The following is a 24,604-nucleotide window of genomic DNA, read 5'->3' on the forward strand; positions in this document are numbered from 1 at the left end:
CTTACATGACAGTAATAAGCTTAGTCACACATTGGAAAGTTGAGCTAAAAAGATATGAAAATGATAAGCCAAATAAAAGTATTCTATCAAAAATTTCTATGTAAAACCATGGTTGACTTTCTCCACTATAGTAAAAAAAAAGGGGGGGGGGAATGAGTCATTTCTGCTATGGGTATTAAAACATGACCAATTAACAGGATTTAGGTACATGACTGCAATTATCCATAGACTAATTTAAAAAGACTGTCAGTTACATTGTCCATAGCATATCAACAGTAGCAAACACAACAGAGTTCACTTTAATTCAGAGTTGTGTCAGATTAGCTAATCGAGTATTACAATTATTGCTTAAGCTCATCCATCCTCTATGAAGACTTGTTGACAGTTTACTTTTATGCCATCATTTTATAAAACGTCAGGAACCAATTTCCTAATGTCAAATGCAGACTATCATATAATGATGGTGAATTTAACACAGAAATATAGGGGATTTTTTTCCTCCTGAAAACACATGGACATATAAATGAAGCAATGTTTATTTGGGCATAAATCCATTAATGACAAAGAAAAAAGATAAGGAAATCATAGCAACATAAATGTGGAAGCTGGAAAATTAATAAACCTGTACTAATTCACTTAAAAGACCTGAAAAACTGAACCCCAATCCAACAAAGTGTGAAGCAAGCAAACAACTTGATAAATGTGGAACTCCTCAAAGGCAGTGGAATTTATGACAGCGGGTATCTATGGAAGGATGAATGAAAGTAGAGTGTAAACAGGAGCAATCAAAGGTCTGTTTAAGAATCGGTTCGACATTGATTCCCTCCTCTGCCATGGCAGGGACTATACATTTGTTATTGGGAGAGGTTGAATGAGAGTCCTTTTACAGTAGGACACCAGACAAAGCTGAAACCACACTTTTATGCTGCACATGCATCCCATGCATCTCTGAGATGCAGTCGTGGAGAATAATAGAGGACTCTTTTCTGTGAATCTGATGAGGAAAGACAAAAGACCTCAAAAATACAGATAGCAAGGACTTCCCAACTAGCCAGAAATGCAAACCATGAAGCATGTGCTCAGTAGACTGTGAAGATCTGCCAGACATCTTTTAACTGCTCTACACTTAGTGATGAGCAGAGAATCAAAGACCACCAAAAAATTGAGGAGCATCTTGAGCATGAGTGACAATTAATCCTGCAACTGAGGAGACAATAGAAACTTAGGAAAATGTCCACCCAGAAAGAAAAAAATATTATTAGTGCCCTGTGACAAGAACAGAATGCTGTAGAAAAAGAGATATGCAGGAGAATGAAAACCTTTAATAATGAAAAATATATATATCAAAAAAGAAAATAATTGATACAAGGATTGGAAGATAAAGTTTGGAAAATATCCTCAAAAGTAGAGCAAATAGAGAAAGAAACAGAATATTTCTATATCACATGCCTCAGTTTTTACTAGTGTTTCTGTAGTCACAAGCAACTAATAGATAGCAATGGAGCAAAAATTACTATGTAGAGGAATGAGAATATAGGAGATACACAGTTTGCCAGACTGTGTACTAGGGGTGAGAATTGGGAAGAGAACTATATATTCATCTTCAATAATTAGAAATTAAAATATGGTATTAATAGTTCAATTTCAATAAATAATAGAAAATGAATTCATAGTATGTTCATGATATTTAGAGGCATGGAATTAAATAATGAATGCCAGCTATAAAATTTGTTTGTGGTTACCTCTGAGAAATATGTAATGCTGTGGGTAGGGTTAAAAGGGGAAGCTTTCATTTTATGTAAGACAGCTTTCACAATATTTCTCCAAAGTACAGGTATATGCAAGTGTGATGACAATAATCATTTGTGTCACTTGCTTCATTAAATGAAACATAAAACACATATTAATGAGGACATTCTACTCCCAAATAAAGGGAAAATACAATTGCATATTTGAATTAGTTTTCATTCTCAATTATTTTATTTTAGTGTGGATAAAACAAAAAGTATTATAGTTTTCTTTTCCCCTAGAGGCAGGACGTGATCCGTAATAGCTGTGCTAGGTCTCAGATGCTCTTAGATATAACATTTGATGGGAGAAGTTTGAGGGAGAAATTATAGTAAGGTTTTAAAACAAATATAAAATTGAGTATGTTCTATTTATATGGCTGGCATTTCCTCTGAGAAAACTTTCATGTTTTGGATCTACACTATCCCTTTAAACAATTACATATTACATTTATAGCAGATGCTAGTTTCTTTATTTTGAAAATAATATCATTTGGCAAACTGAATACATTGGCAACTTTATGATAATTCACTTGTTCATTTGTTTCTTTGTTTATTTAAATAATTCATGTGGTTTCTAAAATCCAAGTGTGCTGGAACTACTGACATCCAACATTCCCTTTACTTTCATGGAAAACCCACACATAACTCTTTACTTTCAAAATACATTGAGCAATCCAAAATAAAAACCCCATGTCCACAGACAAGTGCAATCCCTGTTTGTTTCAAATCATATTGCATTATGTGGCCATTTGAGTACCATTTTTGTGACTAGCTGATGACCAACACAGCAGGATGAAATGCACTTAAATGAGCTGGAAAATAGAAGTCTTTCAAACACTCAGGAATCAATATGGCATGGAAAGACACACAAAGAAAACAATACAAAACCCCAAATTGGTAAGGAGGTCACATATATTTAAATGCAAATAGACATGCACTTAATAATAAATATGAATCAAATATGTGTCTGTATATTTTAAAGAAATTGTTGAAAAATGATTGAATCAATTAATTTTCTATTTTCTGCCATGGTCTCTGTTTTTAATTTTTTTTCTGTATTATTTGAAGTCCCAAAGTATTTTAATGACATGTATACATAGTACCTCCTTTTGTGGGACAGAATGAAAAGAAAATGAAAGCATAGCAGAAAAATAGAAACATAATTCATGATGTCTCTACTACTGCATAATCTGATAAGATATATTTGTCAATGAGTGAGTGAAGTTACATAACTTTTTTGTTACTGTAATCAGCAGTGTTTTAGTCACATATCATACTTATGTTTTAAATAAAGTAAATTATAACATATTTGGAAACTCAAAAGAGTTGATAATTATATAATAATATGATTCAATTAAAACTCTTAAAATGTTTTGTTTTCAGGACACAATAGAAAGTATATTTTTAAAAAATCCATTAAACCTGGATACCCAAGATAAAACACTGCAACCCAAATCTTAGTCACTGAACAAGAACTTATTTGAGGCAATATATCATCAGTTGGTTCCTTTACAGGTAAATAAAGCACATCCGCATCATCTGTAGCTAAGAGAAAAAATAAAACATTCAGAAATTAGCATACCAAATTATTTTGATAATAATTTGAGACAGAATAAGAAAAATAAGTTATCCCTCACATCCATAAGTATCTGACCTCCTATACTATGTCTCTCAAAAGATCTCTCAAACACATCCTGCCCAAACACCTCGCCCAACCTATACACATATTTCTAATTGTGAGAGACCCTATACAGAAATCTAACAGAAATCTATAATCACAATTTGACTTACAATATTTCCATCAAATATTTCTTCTTTTTAATTTTTTTATTATTGGCATTACCTTCCACCCATTCACCCATACCCACTTTCTTTTGATTCTTGTTTGCCAAATTTCCTATTAGTATATACATTTAAAATATTCATGCTTCTGATTATCCCTGATGTCTGATCACCCTAAAATCTGACCATTTTCAAATTATAATCTATTACTTCTCACCTAGAAAATTACCTTTCCAATGGGTTTTCTGACTTCTGATGCCTTTACTTTCTTTAATTCATTCTACTATAAGACTACCTTGCTAATTGGACTTTCTTCCTTTCACCTTTTTAAATTAAATCTTCATATGTATGAAAATGTATATAAATGAATAATCTGGTTTAACTATTTTTTCTGACATTGCTCTTTTCTCATCAGTTTATTTGGCTAAACTTCTGCTTCAGTTGGTTTTAATATTGTCCAGCTCCCAAAGCTAACAGGTTTTCTCTTCTCTGTGCCTCTCCTAATGCTGATGATTCAGAATTACCTTTCTATTTCATGTTTGTTTGACTAAATCCTAATCCTTAATTAAGGCATAGCACACACAGCACTTTTACCATGAGACTTTGCTTGATTTTGCCTTTGAAATAAGTTCATCCTCCCTAAACTGCTAAAATGAATGTATTTTGGTATTTTCTTACCACTTTCCTAACATAATGTTGGGCAAATAGTAAAATTCAACATAAACTTTATAAAATGAATAATGAATAATTCCCTATTAGAGCTTTGAAGAAACATTTTTTTTGCAATGCTAGGAATCAAACCCAGGGCCTTGTGCATACTACTGAACTATATCCTCTTGAAAACTTTTACTATCATAACTTCTTATTAATCATAACCTATACAATGCTAAACAATAAAAGTAACTATCCCCATAGTTTAAAAATGTTACTTCTCTAATTTTAATGGTTAAATGCTAGGACATGTCTACCAATATAGAAAGATATATCATTCCCAGCATTTTATTTTTGAAAACTTTGGGAACAATACAACATTTTTCATTAGTAGGTATTATCACAGCTTCACCTATTAACACAAGACCTTTTCTATTACAAAGTGAATAAACTCTTGCCAAATCTTAATAGAACAACTGAATATTTCTAAATTTGCCTATAAAGAATTACAATCTTAACTTTATTTGTTCTCTAACATCCATCAGGTTTATCTTGTTTTTCCTCTTTGAAAAAGATTTAGAGAGATGTTTCCTTTTGCTTCAGAGGAAGGCTTTTAAAAACTGATATAGCTGGACATAGTGGAACATGCCCATAATTCCAGTAGCTCAGAAGGCTGAAGCAGGAGGATCACAAGTTCAAGGTTAGCCTCATAATTTAGTGAGGCTCTTAACAATTTTGCGAGAACCTGTCTCAAAATTTAAAAAAATAATAATAATAAAAATAAAAGGGGCTGGCTCAGTAGTAAAATACCCCAGTACCAAAACAAACAAACAAATTCTGGTGCTATGGATAACTTCTGATAATGTCTTTTCCATTTGGTAACCTCAAGGAATAACTGTAAAAAGTACCTTTCAAGTAAAAAAAAAAAAAAAAAAAAAAAAAAAAAAAAGGACCAGAAAACACAATAGTACCATAGGACCAGAAAACACAATACACATACACACAAAGAAACATACACACTGAGGAACGGTTTCTGATAATTATTGAACGAGGGCTCTTATTGACACTTCACTATTTGCTCTTCTTGTGAATTTTTACTCTGTATCAGTATCAGTTTTTGTGAATGTAAGAAGAAGGTGTGACAGATATTATAGTGGAATAAATGGTACTCCATCTCCCAAAAAAGGTATGTCCCCATTCTAATCTCCTGGGTCTATAAATGTTAACTTATTTGGAAAAGGAGTCTTGGTAGATGATATAATGAAAGTTAAGCATCTTGAGATGAGAATATAATTCTCAATAGTCAAGTGGGCCTAAATCCAATGGCATGTGACTTTATAAGAATGGCAGAGGGAAATTTGAGACAACAGAAGAGGAAAAAGCAGTGAAGATAAGGATGCAATGTTACCTACAGAGGCTGAGATTAGAATCTTGCCAAGGAAAACTATAACCACCAGATGCTGGAAGAGGCAAAGATTCTCCACTAGGGTCTTCAAAGGTAATATAGTCATTGATTTTAGACTTCTAGCCTCAAAACTATGGGAGAATAAATATAATCTGAAGGCCCCATATTTGTGGCAATTTTCTATATAGTAGGCATAGGAAACCAATATAAACAGAATATAATTTTTCCGTAAGGCAAAGTGCTCAGATTGTTGCTAAATTTCTACTATAATTTAAGATGTCACTTCTTCTTTCACTTCCTCTCCAATCTCATTCCCCAGTATAATGTCATATTAGTTTCCACTTGGAAAGTTCTTTAGATTCTCTCTTAGACACTTTATGCCTAGGTTATAGAGTCTTCCTTTTTAGTTTTAGTTTATTTTGTTATTTTTTATGTGGTACTGAGAATTGAACCTAGTGCCTCACCTGTGCTAGGCAAGCGCTCTACCACTAAGCCCTAGCCCCACCCTAGAGTCTTCCTTTCTTGATAGTAATAGCCTTATTGATAAGATAACTCAGGTTTCAGAAAAGTACAGATAATGATACTAAGAAAACATCAGACCCACCATGAGAATCATATATATTCATGTATATTTATATATACAACATATATATGTATATATATATATGAAATTCATTAATTAATGCAGACATTAAAAATCCCCAACACAACAGAAAAGAGTGATTTGCATCCTCTATTCTAGATCTTTTGTGGTACTGGGGATTAAACTCAAGGCTTAAACATACAGGCTGGCAAGCACTCTACCAGTGAACTACATCCCCAACTGATAGTTCCTTTCTTATAATAATTTTCACAATTGGTAGATGTTTTCTGATACTAGTGTTTATGGAGCTTTCCACCCAATAAATGTCACCACATAGAAAGACTTGCAAATAACTTTCTTAGGTTAATGCAGCATACATTTACATAATAAGAGCACTTATAGTTCTTCATAAACCTTATCAAGTTAACAATAACATATTTATAAGCTATGGGAAAAATGTGCTATAAATGTCATAAAAATGCTATAAGCCCTATTTAAATTCTCAGTTAACATTAATTTTGATCCAATTGTTTCAGGTTTTCTAAATGGATAATTTACTAATGTCTACACAGTTTTTAACTTTAAATGCTCAAATAATTATTAGCTGACTTTAAATTACTTATCTATATATAGTTAGATAATTATATTCGGAAAGAAAATGTGAATCCTAAATTAACAAAGCTCAACTTTGTGTGCAGGGAATTAATAGTCACAGTAAATTGACAAGTCAATTATTAGTTTCACTTTGCCTATTTTAAGAAGTGAAATGAGACCACTTGCTTTTTGCTTGCTATTTAAGAAGGGATTATAACTTGCTGCTTTCTAAAGAGTAAAAACTCTGATGAACTAGCCCCTCTTCTATCAGCTTTTCTCACATTAACTTTTGCAGCTCACAAGACATTTTGTTCATGAACATTCTAAGTACTTCCATTTTCCTAAGTACCTTGAAAAGAAATTTCATGCTTGAAGATCAGTGGAAGAAAGTGTGTGTTAAAATGTACTTGAGAAAACAGAAGTACAAAAAAATTGGAAAGAGAAAATTGGAGGCAAAGATTAACAGAAGTAGATCCAAGAGACAAGCAACTGAAAAGGGGGAAAAAAACCCAGTCTCACCAAAACTTGAGGAACTGCCATGATTTAAATGGTATGATCTAAATGTGTCCCCCCAAAATTCACATATTCATGTGCTGGATTTTTGTTTTGTTTTGTTTGGTACCTGGGATTGAATCCAGGGGCACTTTACCACTGAGGCACATCCCCAATCCTTTTTTATATTTTGAGACAGGGTCTTACTGATTTGCTTAGGGCCTTACTAAGCTGATGAGATAGCTTTGAACTCATGATCCTCCTGCCTGCGCCTCCATAGCCTCTGGGATTACAGACATGTGCCACCATGCTCAGCTACATGTTGAATTTTTTTTTAACATGGTGTCATTTTTAAAATACCTTTATTTATTTATTTATTTACTTACTTTTATGTGGTGCTAGGGATTGAACCCAGTGCCTCACGCATGCTAGGTAGGCACTCTACCATTGAGCCACAGCTACAGCCCACCCATGTTGAGCTTTAATCACCAATGTGCTTGTATTAGAAGGTGAGCCATTGGGAGGTAATTAGGTTACAAGGACTCAGAGAGCTTTGTAAGTGGGACTCAAAGAGTTGTACCAACTCTTCTGCCATATGAGGATACCACTAGAGGGCACCGTCTATGAAGCAGAATTTCCTTACAAGACACCGAATCTACTGACACTTTGCTTTTGGGATTTCCACCTAGTGGATCCGTGAATTTCTGTTGCTTACAAATTATCCAGTATATGACACTTGTTTTAGTAGCCCAAACTGGCTAAGACAGAAATATTTGAAAGTCAAGTTAAAATTCAAATTACTTACTACTCAATGTTTTATTTGATGTGACAGAGAATTTTTTAATGGTGGAATAAAAGAGAAATCAAGAAGTCAAGTAGTGTATAAGAATAAAAACCAATTAAAATATTACAAGAAAATCATCCATTAAAGAGAGTAGAGCTCACAATTAGGACTCAACAAATCAATGTAGAAGAAAACTACCATTCATATATAGAAATATATAGAAATGTCCCAACTATTGCAGCACATAAGTTTTGCTTACAGTCTATAAAATAGAGGCATAGTAGGCATCATAGCTGTTGAAAAGAAAAAATGAACCAATGTGTCATAATTCCATGCAAGTATAAAATTCTCCAGAATCAAAGAGAAATTATGATCATCAATCAAGCAAAGCTACATTTACAGAGCCTGAACTTGTTAAACAAAAATCTCAATTGAATGAAAGTAGACAATCATGGCTGAAACTATAAGAGGACACAAACTTATGGCTTCTTCTGGAGCAACAAAAGATGACACTGAGGTTAACTGAGATTATAATATATAGTCCTTATGGAAGGGCATCTCTCTCTCTCTCTCTATTTATATACCTACCTTTCTACCTATGTATCTAGTAGCTTTAACCAGACTTTGTGCCCACTTAATAATGAAGCAGGAAATGGGACTAGTGAACCTATTTCTTGGTCAAGGCCCTAAGATTGTAGAATCCATTTGACCAAACTTTAGAGTTCTGCCCCAAACTCAAGGTGCTAGTTAACTTTTTACCCTTGACCAGTTTTCTAGCTGAACTGTGAAATATAACTGTTCCTTTAACCCCTATTTATTTCTCCAAAGTCAACCTACTGCTCTGTTGTGACCTTCAATATCCAGCTGATCTCTCCTCCTCTGTCTTATCTGGATTTGATTTATTGCTTGGGCTTCCCTAGCCATACTCCTGAGTCTTTCTCTAAGTGTCTCTCTCATCCATGAAAGAGAATCGTCAATCATATCAGGCAATCAAATCAAAACAAATATTTTAGGGTGGTTACTCCACCATTCTGTAGTACACAGCTATTGAAGTGGGTAAGTTATAAATGTGCTCTTTATTTGAGTATTAGAAGTAAGTGAATGCTACATGAATTGTTTATTAATATATTTCTGTTCATTCGGTACTGCACTAAATATTATGGAGGAAAAGATTATATTCCAAGTGCAATTAGAGAAACAAGTGTCCAAAAAATGATGAGAGAAATGCTCTGAAATGAGGAAACACACACACACACACACACACACACACACACACACAGAATATTTAATTCTACCTAATGAGAGTAAAGCCTAGGAAAGATTCACAGGGGTGACAATGAAGTAGATGTTAAAATTTGAATATGGAGGCACAAGGATAGAGGTATGCAAGGGAATTCCAGATGAAGGATGAAAGATATATTGTGCAGGTCAATAATAAAGTCAGGAGTGCTTGGACAGTGGTACAGGCTTAATAGCAGGGAGAATGAAACTAAGAAGGAAAAATGCTGTCTGATTGTGAAGGGGATGGCCTTTATCTTCTAGATAACAGGCAAAGACATTATATTTTAAAGCAGGGACTCTGGTATTACTTTAATTTACAAACAGGACTTTCTTACAAAATCAAAGAGTCTGATAAACTATTCATTCAAGTTTTGCTAGTGTGAACTAAAAATCCGAATGCTTATTATATGAATTTATTTTTTGTTGTCCTAACTCTATGATCATACACAGGAATGATGATTACATTAAATTCATAAAAGCCACCACATGTAGGCTTTAACTAATAAGGCAAGGATATTCACTTATCCTGATTTGTCACATCCTCACAAGTAAATTACTTAATACCAAATTTCAAGTAAGGGGTATTAGGAGCAAAAATAAATCCATGGAAAAATTTGTAGAGAAAAGTAAGTACAAATGTTTGCTGGAATACTTAACAGGTGTTTCTATTTTTGATAATAAATCTGCAAAAACAGAATAGACATATCTACTTCTTTGTGAAGTCAGATTTCTAGAGAATTTTCTCACTTGATTCTACCCTCCATGATTCTTGCATGATGTGATGGGGGGCAATTTTCCTTTCATAATTCACTAAGTTTTTCTAAACTCTCATTATGGGATGATACATATTACTACATTAGTTGTTCTAAACACATTAAAGATCAATTTATATCAATTTATACCATGTTTCAATCCATGATAGCCATTCTGAATCCTACTATAAACTTTCATCATTTTAAAGATGGCTCCATAGTGTAACTGTATTTGGTGGAATGAACATAGGATTTGCCACCAATTGAGGAATCAAACACTGAGGTCACTGAACTTAAATTATTTTCTGGACTTGCTTTATTTTTCTGATATGGTATTAAAAGGGAACTTGAAGCCAAGCTCTGTGGCACATGCCTGTAACCTCAGCATCTCAAGAGGATGAGGCAGGAGGATTTCGAATTCAAAGCCAGCCTCAGCAACAGTAAGGCACTAAGCAACTCAGTGAGACCCTATCTCTTTATAAAATAAATAATTGGGCACTGGGTTTGATCCTCAGCACCACATAAAAATAAAATAAAGATATTGTTTCCACCTAAAACTAAAAAAAAATAAATATTTTTTAAAAATAAAATACAAAATAGAGTTGGGGATGTGGCTCAGTGGTCGAGTGCCCCTGAGCTCAATCTCTGGTAGCCCCCAAAAATAAATAAAAAAAATAAAAAATTGAATTCCTTTACATAACACGTTTTTTCCCCATCACCAATGGTCTCCATTACTCATTGTTGCATTACATCTGGCTTTACTTTACTCATTTAGATTAGATGAACTTGAGTTTATGATGCATACTCTAAAATTTTCATCTTTCAGAAAACATTTATTTTCCTGAAAATGTCTTCAGCAGCTGAGAATCTAACATTTAGTTTTAAAATTCACATTAAATTCAAGGTTAAGAGATAACATACTGCACAGGTTAGATACTGCAAAGAGAAGAACGCAGGTCTAGAGTTATAACAATGAACAAACCAATATTATCACATAGTATACATTTCTCCCCTGACATACCAACACTCTTCACGCCGCCTATAAAAATGATGACATACAGAAAGGTGAGAAGAAATAAAGAAAGATCTAGCATTATTTCAGTCTTTCTTGAGGCTGATACACCTCATATCTTTTAAGTGATTTGTCACTTCTGAATTGGGTCCTGACTGTAAAATATCAGAATCTGTAATTTTTGAAGTTTTAATTGTCTTATGCAGGGGAAGCAGAATAAGATAGGAGCTAAGTAAAATCCTCCAGAGATCTCTCCCCAGACACAGAACAAGCTGAACAGCTATTCACACGTCAAACTGCCTTCACAAGAGGTAAGCAAATGAGAGGCCATATTGCCTGCTTTTAATATAATAAAACAAAAAGACCCATCAAAGAAGGAAGAAAAGAAAGAGTTGCCCATATCACCCTTTCCTGACTTCAAGCAGCCAGTATAGAGACAGAGGTCTTCCACTTGAGGGAGCAAGAGAAAATTTAGGCCAGGCCTTAGACTTAAAGTCTGGTACCAGGCCAGATATACTAAAATTCATTGGAAAAAACGAATGAATGAAAGAAAGGAAGAAAGAAAAAAAGAAGAAAATATTGTCTAGGCCTAGGAAGTCAACCATTTAAAAAATAAAAATTCCAAATTAACTTTTGCTTGAAATAGCTACATATTTGGGATAAAAATAAACATTTTGGATTATTTGATTCCTAAATAATTCATGAATTGCCTCACTTCTCCATTTTTATTTTGTGCACTTAAAAAGTAACTAAAAGAAAATAAAATCCTGTCCTGTCTATCCTGGAATCTATAACAGTAGGATCCCCCTTTTATTAAAAAAATATTTTTTTATTTATAATTGGACACAATACCTTTATTTTATTTATTTATTTTTATGTGGTGCTGAGGATTGAACCCAGGGCCTCGCACATGCTAGGCGAGCACTCTACCATTGAGCCACAACCCTGACCCCTAGGATCCTCTATTGATTGAATATTTTTTTCATATATAGTCACTGATATTCTCTGTGACACTTAATTTCACCTGAAGCTAAAAATCTCATTTATCAATTTAATGTAAGTTTCACCATTTTATTTATTTCCCAATATATATAAATATTACTCTCACTCTCTAATTAATGGCAAAACCTAATAAACACCTTTGTAAACATATTATTCATGGAAATTCTAAAATCATTACGAATAACATTTTTGCCTAAGAAGAATATCTTTCTATAAACCAAAAATAAATATGTGATATGTAATTTGTAAATATATTTTTATATTACTTATAAGCAGGCTACACATAATTACATAAGAATAATTGCATTGTACCCACATTAATTTTAGTCAAAATAATCCATTTTCAGAACACTAAAATTTTTGATTAATTAAAAAGTCTTAAAGATGAGAAGATAATTATATTATCATCTCAGGAAAACATGTTCATCAGAAACACTTAAACTTTTTCTTTGAAGAAAACAAAAACATATTTTACTAAACTTTCTCTAAGCTATTTCACACAATAGCTTTTTACTGAATACCTGTGGTAATAATCTTAAATTTCCTGTGATTTGTTATATTGTAAGTATCCTATTTCTACTGATGGCTTGATGTGACAGGATGCACTCAATTTCACTTTTCCAGAAAAGTAATACACTTTCTTTTACTCTCTTCCTACTCAAAGAACTGCCAACATTCTGTAAACACAGTTCTTCACAGGAAAGTCAGAAGTAGGTGCCTTGCTTTTATTAAACTAGAAACAAAATCATTCATAGAGTGAGAATGCCTGTAGCTTGCCTGTAAGTTTGAGAAGAAGGTCACTGGGGAGAAGTGGGAGGGAAAGGGAATTATTGATTTTCTCAGAGTCTTGCACAACTTCAAGGCTTTCTCTGATGCTTCTTGTGGACCAGATGTGGCAGTGGGAGGTATCTTCTGACAAGACTGCTGATCCAAAATTTACCTTAAGACAGATGAATTTTTGACGCCAAATCTTTATCAGGCCTTTCTTTTTCTTTTCTTTATTATTTAATTGGTTACTATAAGTTATAAATGAATTATTATAAATTTTAATTATAAAATTTTAAAAGAGATCTTTAGTGTTTCTGAGAAAGTATAACTGGGATTTCATGTAGTGAATTGGAAAGGGGCCCTTTCACAAGAATTTGCTGTGGGGTTTATGTTTTAAAATGTATGGATGCTGTATGCATTGGCTTCATGTAAGCATCTGGCATATTTTTGATTATATGTTTAGGTAAATTTGTCAATAATTTTATTCATACAGCTATAAGTTAAAATTCATTGTATGGCTTTTATACTACAAAGAAATGCATTATTAAATATGTGCAAATATATTAAGTTAAAAAGAAATTATTGGAAGAATGATGTCACAGAAAGGGACATATGAATTCCAGAAGAATCAAAATACAAAATGCACATTTTAAACTTGGAAAAATCATGGGCAGTCATTCTATTGGTATACATTTCAACAAAACCAAGCCAGGTAACATAGCAAGATATCCTGAAAAGTTGTATCCTTTATGAATAGAAAACAGTTTGTCATATTTGAATATGAGATATTCTGTTTACTTAAATAGTCTACCCTTCCATATAAATTTTCAAAAGATTAGATTAAAATGAAATACTGTTGGTTCTGAAGTTGATGAATAAAACTTACTATTTCCTATGAGGAGTCATAAAGTCACAATGGGAACATTCCTTTCTACTGATAGACAAGGGGAAGTCATATAAGGTGATGGGTGGATGATTTTTTTGTCTGGGTTAGTTAGAAATGTCACTTGGAATTTCATATTGATGAACCTCATCTTATGAAAATGTAAAAATCTGCATTACCATTGAGAAAAGTTATGGAGGTGATTATTCAATTACAAAAGGGTTCTTATATACAATTATTCACAAATGAGTTTCTTTAAATAGCTTATTTCCCTTGTGCATATAAAACTTTCATTGATCATTAGCTTCTTAAAAGAGTCTGGGGGACAGAGCCTCTTAAAGCTGACATGTTAAGCCACTGCTAATTAACGATCAATCACAAATGAAGGGAACACGTTTCTGAAATTATGAATTTAACCACAAATCCAGATGAACATACTAAGTTCATAAAGTTTGACTGGAATGCTGGTATCCTATTTTCATAATCATATTCTAGCAAAACTTTTTTTCATGAAAAGTCTGCATGTAATTTAGGAGTACTTAGTTATTTAGCCAAAATTCAAAGAGGAAATATATGAATGAACATCTATCTTTATATTCAAATTTGAAGTGATTTGAGTCTTTTTATAGCTTCTATTTTAATGGACATCAGTCATGTGGTGCATACTGTTATTTGGAAACCTCTTTCAATATTCTACAGCATAAGATCCTTTGATAGGTTCATTTTTGATAAATTGGCATTTACTTTGCAGTTCTTGTTAATATAGGATACTCACTGCATTTTTCTGTGCTAGTAAGCTTCAATCATTAAGAATGACTTAGAAAGCTTTGTGATAACAGTGCTTGTCATGGGAAAAACAGTGTTTTCTATAAAATGAATATGACTATCACCAAAGCCTTCATGAGGAACTTGACAGGCATAATGGTTTGATGCTTTGTTTTGTAAAATTATTCTCAATGTTTCTTGTCTTAAGAAATATTATGCCTGAATTCCCTTAGTTTAGAAAAAGAATTTTTCACTTTTAATTTCATCTTGTCATTTATAAGCTGCAGTATACATTAAATTGTATTTGTAAAAATATGAATTAGGGCCAGAGTTATGGCTTAGTGGTGGAGCACTTGTATAGCATGTGCAAGGCACTGGGTTCGATTCTCAGCACAACACAAAATTAAATAAAGTCCATCAAAAATGAATTCAAAAATGAGATAGGGATAATTTCATTCTTTTATCTATGTATATAATATATGCTCTTAGATAAATTTGTTATGAATTAAGCAATCTAAAAATCAATGATTTCTATAAGATAAAGTAATATTTAAGAACAAAACCTCAGTATGCACAATTGGGTCCTTAGAGGGGAGATGGAAATTAATTTTCTAAAATGTTATACATACTCCAATGAAGTCCATATCTCCTGCCACAATAAGATATTCTAGTAAGAATATAACAAAAATAATAATGACATGATGATGATGATGAAAATAGTAACAATGAGTTTTTGTAAAATTTTCATGTAAAAATGTATAGTCATTTGGTCCCTGTTTTCTTATCAGTAAAATTAAAAGTACTTGATAACTTCTAAGCTCCCTTCACCCCCTAAAATTCCTAATCTGGAACTGTGACAAGTTATACCTATATAGTTACTTAACTGGCCAGTGATAAATAAAATAGTACTTTTGGTGCTACAATAAAAGAGTAGTATGTATAATATGTGCCAGGAACTAGACTGGGACTTGGGAATTTCAATGGATTCTACATTGCTTTTGTGACAGCACACTTTCTTGCACCTTTTCTTTCTTCTCACTTCTCTCCTTTTGACCCCTTTTCAAAGTAAGAGAACATGTAGGCTCATTTACATTTTCTCTGCATCTGTTTTTAAAGTCTTTTAACAAATGCTTTAAGTGGCTTCCAAATTCTTAGATATCAATGGCTTATAGAAACTGTTGTAACCTCCATGTCCACCTTTTTGGGGTTTCAAACTTGTCTTAGCACTGGGCTGTGAGCACTTAGCACTTAAAAAGGAAGTTAGACTTCTGCTTCAATAGCAGGTTTTAAAGTACACATGAAAAACTGCATCTGTTTTTCCTCCAAACTATTCCTCCTATCACCAAAGAAGAACTTTGAATTTGAGATTCTGTGAGAATCATAAAAAGTAGGTCATATAACAACTGAAGAATACTGCCTTTAATTTATTGATTATAACTTAAATATATGAAATATTAACCTAAAAGCCAGTATGACAAAGATTACCTTTCTGATCTGAATCACAATAATCAAGGTCCTTTTTGGTTTTGAAAGTAGTATATCAGACTAAAACAGATGTTAAGTGTCATTTATCATGACACAATACATTTGGACTAAGTAGAACTGAATGCTATCAGTTTAAACAATTATAATACCAGTCTGTATTTGGCTTCAATGTTTTAATTATGATATCTATTTGTCCAGAAGCTCTAATTTATATATGACGAGGTTTATGTTGTGAAGTAGAACTATGCTGATCTGCATGTCTTTCTTAATGTGCAACAAGCAATCACTTTTCATAAAACGTTTAGACTTTGAGGCTGGGTTGTAGCTCAATGGTATAGTGCTTTCTTAGCATGTGTAAGCACCTGGGTTCAATCCTCGGCACCACATAAAGATAAATTAAATAAAGGTATTATATCCATCTACAGCTAGAAAAAAATATTTTAAAAAGTTTAGACTTTGAATATTATTTTTCATTAGTAAAAAGGAACATTTTATGATTTTTTACTTGCTTTGTCAGTGAAAATATGTCTTGTGCATTCTTCATGGAATATTAAAATCAAGTCAACAGCATTACATTTGCTTATGACAAGTGGTAGAATAATTGGAGATGGAAAAACTCAAACTGTCAATACTTTTCCTATTTGTGGGAAGAAAGATCTTATTTGCATCACTTGCACAACTCAGCAACATAGTATTTTTTTTAGAATCAACAGTATTACCTGCCACTTTCAGAACTGGGTACCAAATTCATCACCTGAATAATTATATTTCTAGTAAATTGACATGAAGTATTTACCTACCCTAGAAAAGAAAATGAAAACATCTTCCTAAGTTTATTAAGACAGAGTAATAACTAATAAAAAGGTGTGCTTTGTTTCATAGCAGCTATGAAAATATAAAACTAGAGAGCATATGTTACAGAGCTATTTTCTTTCCATAAAATAATTTCCTATAGGACTTCATTGGATTAATACCTAGCATGCTTGTAATAGATTCCATAGGCAATATATTCACATTCATATTTACAGAACACATATGACATAGAAATAGAATTATTATTTTAGCAACATAGTTAACTAGCATATGATTTTTACAAGTTTCTTGTAATAATATCTATCAGGATCTATTATATAAAGTATGGACATTTCCCCTCAATGTAATTAAATTTAAAAATTTTTCAATTACAGTATGGTGAAACAAGACAGAGTGTCAGTTAATTTCCAGTGTGGAATTTTAAAAATTAGACTACAGTTAAATTGGGTAAAGGTGTACATATATGTCCAAGATCTATGTAAAGAATATTTTTTTGTAGGTTAAATTGTGTTGTCAGCTATTCTCCTCTAAATGTTAATGTCTGGTGAATACTTGTTACCAACTCAGATACTCCAAGATTTTGCTTGTTATTGGATTTAACAAATGAAAATAAATTAGTAAAGGAAAATAAGAGTGCTGCTGGACATCTTCTTCAGTCTAGTCTCCTAATTACATTATCTTGAAGAAAATTTGGAGATGTGCCTTTTGTACACCTTATTATGAATTAGTGTTTATTGACATTCCATGTGCCCAGAGTGCTTTGCAAAATTGCTAGGTACTTAATTAAGAAACACAAAATCTAGAGGAAGTTCCCAGTTGAACATTAAGATGATCAGAAGAAAATGGATAGGAAATGTAGATCTGCAATTAAGTTTGTATAATTCATCAACCATAGACATTTTCATAAATAAATTAGGTTTATTTGAAACCCTCCAAATATGGAGAAACTCAAAACCAGTGAGTCTACTTATATACAGTAAAGACAGAAAAAAAGGGGAACAGCAATCTTGATTTCAAAGAAAAAAGAACTCTGTGCTATAAAGGTTTTTAATTAAATATTAAAATGTTACTATATTCATTATATATATTTGGTAAGAGTGTAAAATCTTCTCTGACAAGAATTATAAAATTATGTAGTAAGAGCCTTTAACAAAATTATTCCTTTTATCCAGAATCTTTTTTTCTTTAGAAATATGTTCTGTTGAATAAGGTGAAAAGGATAATACATAAGTAAAGATCATCACATCATTTTTTGTGATAATGAGAATTAAAAAATACAAATGTCCAAAAATACATATGAAATTATATGACTTCATCTGGATGTTATGTAGCCATTAAAAGGATGTTTTCTGAGAATATTTAAAAGCAGCCAAATGTACATACAATTTAGAGTTTAAGAAACAAGATCCTTTTTGATATTTCACCCACATTTCTACCATTAACCTGCATAATAATTTTTTAGAGAAAAATACAAAAATTAAGTAAAGTTTGACATCTACTTATAATTCTCAGTAAATTCTGAGTTGTAAACTATAATTAGTCTCTTTAGGTCAAAGCTAAGGTGGATTTCTACACTTTCAAAAACTGGTAGCAATGGAATATGCCATTCTCTGATCTGGAAGCTTCTGAAAATGGGCTCCTGGACATAACATTCAGACCAGATCTCTGAATGACATCTACAGGGCTCACACTCAGCAAGTCAATTGTGTTTGTCTTTTGACTCTCTTGAATACAGCAGCCTGAAAAATATTGTCAGATTTACCTCTTGGATTGACCTTCAGAATTCTGTAATGTGATTTCTGGGCCTTTTGCCCAAGAAAGTGCTGCCCATATATTTGCTGATTCCTGAAAGTTATTTAAAAAGAACAAAGTTCTTTTTTTCACATTTAGAAATAACACACAGATGCCACTTAAAGTGGAAATGTCAAACCTGCCAATTTTACATATTTTATATAAATATAGTTACCCATTACATTGTTTCCTAAGTACTTGGCCTTTTAGTGCCATTTGCTTTCTACAATGAAATAGTTTAAATGATACTACCAGACTATTCCAGTTTGAGAAGATGAAGGAATTAGAACAGTAAAATACAAGTGATACTTAAAAGCAAAGCAAAGGCAGGCATGGCCAGCAGTACAAAGTGAATGTGGACCTGGCTTAGTTGGAGCACACCTGCAATCTCAGCTGTTTGGGAGGCTGAGGCAGGGAGATCACAAGATCCAGACCAGCCTGAGCAACTTAACAAGACACTATCTAAATAAATAAATAAATAAATAAATAAATAAATAAATAAAAAGAGGGTGAGTGAGCTCAATTTGTAGTACTGAAAAAAAATGTGAATGTGGAAATTAAGGGTAATTCCAGGAACTCTGTGATTTTATTGAAGTTTATATAATGAATTATATACATTTGAGATGAAATCAGATAACTGATGGACTTAAATTTACTAGGGATTTTTGGATGTATGTGTAATTTAGCAAGGATATAGAAGGTAGATCAACAGACATGTACCGTCTCAGCTTTGTATATTTCTGGATTTTTAAAGTTGTAACTCATACAGGTGTTTCATTATATTCTGAGGTTAACTTTAGATTTAGGAACAGGTTGAGACAGATCCATGATTTCTTATCCACTGAAATTCTCTTGGAGATTTTCACCTACTCATAAGGGGAGACACCACTTACAGGTCCATGTCTCTGAGACATACAATCCTCCTACTGCCACTCCATGACTATGCATCAGTCCCTCTTTCTTAGGATTTGATATTACATATTGCACCTGTAAGCACAAGATGATGGAGGCAGGAGGCAGGAGGCAGACCTTGTATCAGCAAGCTCTTTTTTATTCAGAGGCAGAGTTAATCCATCAAACATCTGATGGGGCTCATTTGGGGGGCAGAAAATGGCAATGGGCTTAAGTAAAGGTCTGAGTTTTATAGGCTTCATTCAGGGTTGGACAGGATGGTAGTTCCTGGAGTTCACTGTATTGGAGTCAGCTGATCTATTAAGGTGGGACAGGAGTGCGGATAGGGAATTTCCTGGGGCTTATTATATTGGAGACAGCTGACACATTAGGGTGGAGGGTCACGTGCCAGTCGTGTTCCTTATCTCTGGCTGCTGCCTCTGCTTTTAATTGACAAAAACTTCAATTTTACCCTAGACAAGGCAGGTGGGGGAACTACTACAAATAGGGGAAATGTCCTGGGACCTATATTCCATATCCTTCAGAACCTGTCAGAATGATAGCTTTTTCACATCTGGAAAGAGCAAAATTTCATCCTCAAAGAAGTTAAAGTCAAGGTGTATATTGGAGAAAACAAGTATATTTTAGGTACCTCAAATCTTTTTGTGGTTAATGCTCTTTCCTTGACTTATATTTTTTGTTGTTGTTGTTAATTCATCTACTAGCAACAATAGCATGGCTATTATTTCAAATGAACTGTCACTCAAAAATCCAAGGATAAATAATGGTTAAATCTCTCTAACTAGCAAGTCATTTATCTGGTGATGCACTATGAACTGGAATCAAAAAATGAAACAAAACGAAAATTGTTTAAAAGAATCAAGATGTGCCAAGTGTTGTAGTGCATATCTGTAATTCCAGCAGCTTAGGAAGCTGAGACAGGAGGATTATATATTCAAGACCAGCCTCAGCAATTTAGGGAAGTCCTAAGCAAATTAGCAAGACCTTGTCTCAAAATTGAAAAAAAAAAAAAAGCTGGGGATGTGACTTAGTGGTAAATACCCGCTGGGTTCAATCCACAAACCCTGTCCCCTGCAAAAATAAAAATAAAAAAATAAAAAACAATCAAGATGCCAGGTTGATGACTTTAGTTGTCATTAAAGACAACCACATTCCTTTGTTCAATGACAATAAAGGAGTTAGAATATTTCTTGACCATTTTGTTCATAGATAGGCCCATACATCTTCAAATGAATACATAGTCAAATCATTCAATTTGCATAAGAAATTTTCAATATAATGTGGGTAGTCTTTATGATTTTGTTTAAGAAAAGGTACTATTTTAAAAATAGCTTTACAATTGTATTTTACAAAGCACTATAGTAGAAGGTAAAGAGTAATTTGATTTATTCAAAATTCAGGGACAATAAAAAAAATCCAATGGGCAACCATCAACCATAAAATTTTTTAATTATGTTGTCAAATAAAGACATACAATTAAAAACATAAAAATTTCATTTTTATTATGTCCATTACAGATAACTACTACCACCATAACTTTCCCTCTTCTTTGCCCAAGATGTTTAAAGTTTTACATAGCTTCTTAGAAATATATCTTCCAAAGAGTTGTTGAAATTGCTATATAAGCATGGCCACTCTTGAGAATTTATATTTCATTTTTTAAATAAAACAGCAATATCACAGTGTGAGTAAAGTGTAAGATACAATTTTAATATGTTTATTTTCTATATGGCATTGCTTTAATGCTACCTATACTCTTCCATCTAAAAATATCAAGAATACTACTACTTGCATATTTATGATATTAATTCAAAAGGCTTGAATTTGCTATAAAAGAAGTATATTAAGGGGCTGGGGTTGTAGCTTAGTGGTAGAGTGCTCATCTATCATGTGCAAGGCCCTGGGTTCGATCCTCAGCACCACATAGAAGTAAATAAACAAAATAAATGTATTGTGTACAAATAAAAAATAAATATTAAAAAACAAGAATATTAATACTCAGTCTATATAAATCCTGCATATGATCATCCCTCAAAATTAGCAAACATAGATATTTCCAGCATTGGAGACCAATTGAATACATTAATATAGGCTTACAAGTTCTAAAACCATCATCACATCTTTGTGCAATATAACTTAGATATGTTTTTACTAAACATTATCACATCTGTACTTTGTAATCTTCATTCAGAAAACATTTATAATTGTCATCAACTTCTCACCCCATGAACAATAATAACATTTTAATTTAAGGGATGGGCTATATTGAATACACTTTCATTTTTGAAAGATTAATATAGAAAAATTTCTATAGATATTTGTGGAGAATATATATATATATATATATGTGTGTGTGTGTGTGTGTGTGTGTGTGTGTGTGTGTGTGTATACACACACATACCACATATCAAATTAAAATAAAAACTAAGAGAATATAATGGATATTTATAATTAAGAAAGAAAATTTTCCACAATTTGGTATAACTGAATATAGCTAAGTAACTAAAAAATCCTATACTTTTGTCTAAGATAAGTGTTTTAGAATTCTAATTCATGTATAACTGAATATTTTTTTATCACAGAGTATTTTGTCCATGGCCTTATGTCCAAATCCCCTAGTTCCTTAACCAAATGCCACTTGATCAAATTTAAGTAATATATTATCTAAAACAATTACCGCAATGTCTATTATGTTGCATTAGATTTTTTTAAAGAGAGAGAGAGAGAGAGAGAGAGAGAGAGAGAGAGAATGAACTTTTTTTTTTTAGATGGACACAACACAATGCCTTTATTTTTTATGTGGTGCTGAGAATCAAACCCGGGTCCCGCTTGTCCTAGGCAAACGCTCTATTGCTGAGCCACAATTCCAGCCCCTGCATTAGATTTTTAAAATGCTTTTTTTTTTTGCCATAATGGTAACATTTACTTTAGTAAAGTTCCATCCTTTTCTCTGAATTTCAGAAAATTCATGTTAATATATTAATAGATATTATAAAATAGTTCCATATTGCCCATTTTAAAAAGAATTCAAACATTATAACATTACATTATACTATCATTGCTAAAATCATCAGCCTATTTCATTTCCCAATAACCATCTAAATAGCATATATCCATTTTGGTCTCAAGGTGTACTTTGCAGAGAACAGAATGTCATGTGTGCTGACACTTCCTAATTCTGTCCTCTTTAAATACCCATGAGTTTAGCTCAGAGTATCACATGGTAACGATGTAGACTTATTAACTGTCAGAATATACTAAAAAAAATGTATTAACTAGAATTAAGGATTTACTCACCCAGCTGGGTCTCCTGAATTGTCAGTTTACTTTCCATAGGATACAAAAGCTTGGGTGGCTTATCAGTCAGAGGAGCTGGAAAACAACAATAATAATAGTACAGAGACTTATAGTTATGTTGCATGAACTGAATGATAGCATACAGCTTATTTTCTCAAAGATTTTTCATTCTCAAAGTAGTGTCAAAGCACTCTACCAAGTAATGACTTTCGTATTGCAGGTGGTACCTTCAGGCAAGCTGGAAAGCTATTAGATTATACAAGAGTAAAATATAACATTTCCAGATCAACAGTCACATGACACCTTTGAATTACAGAATCAGGATTGGTCAGTTCTTAAAAAAATCAGACTGTTTCATGATACATCTTATATTTATATCTTATTTTTGTTTTAAAGGGATGCCCTCCATTTTTTAATATTAAAGCTACACACATATGTATGTAGCATGTAGTAAAACATTATTGAGTATAGAGGTTTGTCATTCTTCTTAATTCCATTTATATTTCCCATATACTGGATCACATTATCTCAAAACACACAATCTACTAATTACATTAAGTATTCCTACATATAGATACACTAAATGGGTTAGCAATGTGACATTAGTGTCAGTACAAATGAAAAACCAGCCTCTACCTCAGAGAACAGCCTGTCCAAGGAAGGGACATCAACTTTGTCCTTGGAAAAACCCACAGAGCACTCCTAGGCACATTCCCACCCTGCTAAGTTATTTATCTACAAATAACCGGAGAGATCTGCTGCGCCAGGTGTCCCTGACTCAGTCAGGCTAGGTGGGGATCCATAGCAGCCCCCTAGCAGCCACCAATCAGCATGAGACAGGGAAATACCTGGGATGCCAGATGACCCTCCCAGTAGTTTATGGTGGTTGATAACATGTTGGGAAACCATGTAGTTCAGCACGTACACCCCTCTTGGCTCAAACCAATCAGTTCAAATGAATCCCCCTTTTGTAGTAACCAATCACCCCTACCCAACTTGTTCCCATCAGTGAATGTGCTAATCATGTTTTAGAGTTGTTATTTGATTTTCCCGCGGTGTGTGATGATTTTCTGAGAGATGCTATGATGTATGTGAAGTCCCTGCCTTCTCCAAAGAATGTATAAAACTGCTGCAAACCCTGGGCTCGGGGCCTCTCAGCGTCACCAGTTGCTGTGTATGCACGCAGAGGACCGAGCTAGCTCGCAATAAACACCTCTTTGCTGTTTACATGGATCTTGGTCTCTGGTGGTCTTTTGGGGGTCCCAAATTCTAGCATAACACAAGCATGCACAATCATGCCAAGAGGATATTTTAAAATGGTATTTTCCCTTTAGTCTAAATCTGTATTACTATTATCTGTTACATTTTGTAGTGTATGTATATTGCTAATTTGCATGATATACTTTCTTTGATTTGAAACTTCCACACATTTCTGCTCTGTGCTCTCATCAATTTCATTTATCAGCAACAAGTCTAAGAGTTTGCTACTATACATTGGGAAGATGGGCATTCTATTGCATGCTTCATTCCTAGTAAACTAGACTTTCTGGACTTTAGACAAATAGTTCTTCATTGGTTCCCCTTCCTGCCCCCGCCCCTGAATTGCCTAGGTCCCTGGAAATCTGTCACTGTAACTTCTATTCTGTATTAAAAAAACAGACATTGATCAATTAAGGGTCACTGAACTAAATGTTTTTGCTTTGAGACTTTCTTTTCTCCTTGCCAGGAGAACATGCCAGCTTGGTTGATAACTAGAAGGTGG

The 24,604-nt window shown here is 33.0% G+C and overlaps 1 protein-coding gene across 1 annotated transcript in view; it reads right to left on the reverse strand.

Moving 5' to 3' along the window:
• Positions 1 to 24,604, reverse strand: part of Il1rapl1 (interleukin 1 receptor accessory protein like 1) — a 1,228,987-nt gene that overhangs the window by 256,985 nt on the left and 947,398 nt on the right. The window contains exon 6 of the mRNA XM_021728996.3: positions 22,843 to 22,917. Coding sequence (XP_021584671.2) covers positions 22,843 to 22,917 — 75 coding nt within the window. The remainder of the gene's footprint in view (positions 1 to 22,842; positions 22,918 to 24,604) is intronic.

Source organism: Ictidomys tridecemlineatus, chromosome X (assembly GCF_052094955.1).
Source record: "Ictidomys tridecemlineatus isolate mIctTri1 chromosome X, mIctTri1.hap1, whole genome shotgun sequence".
NCBI classification, from domain to species: domain Eukaryota; kingdom Metazoa; phylum Chordata; class Mammalia; order Rodentia; family Sciuridae; genus Ictidomys; species Ictidomys tridecemlineatus.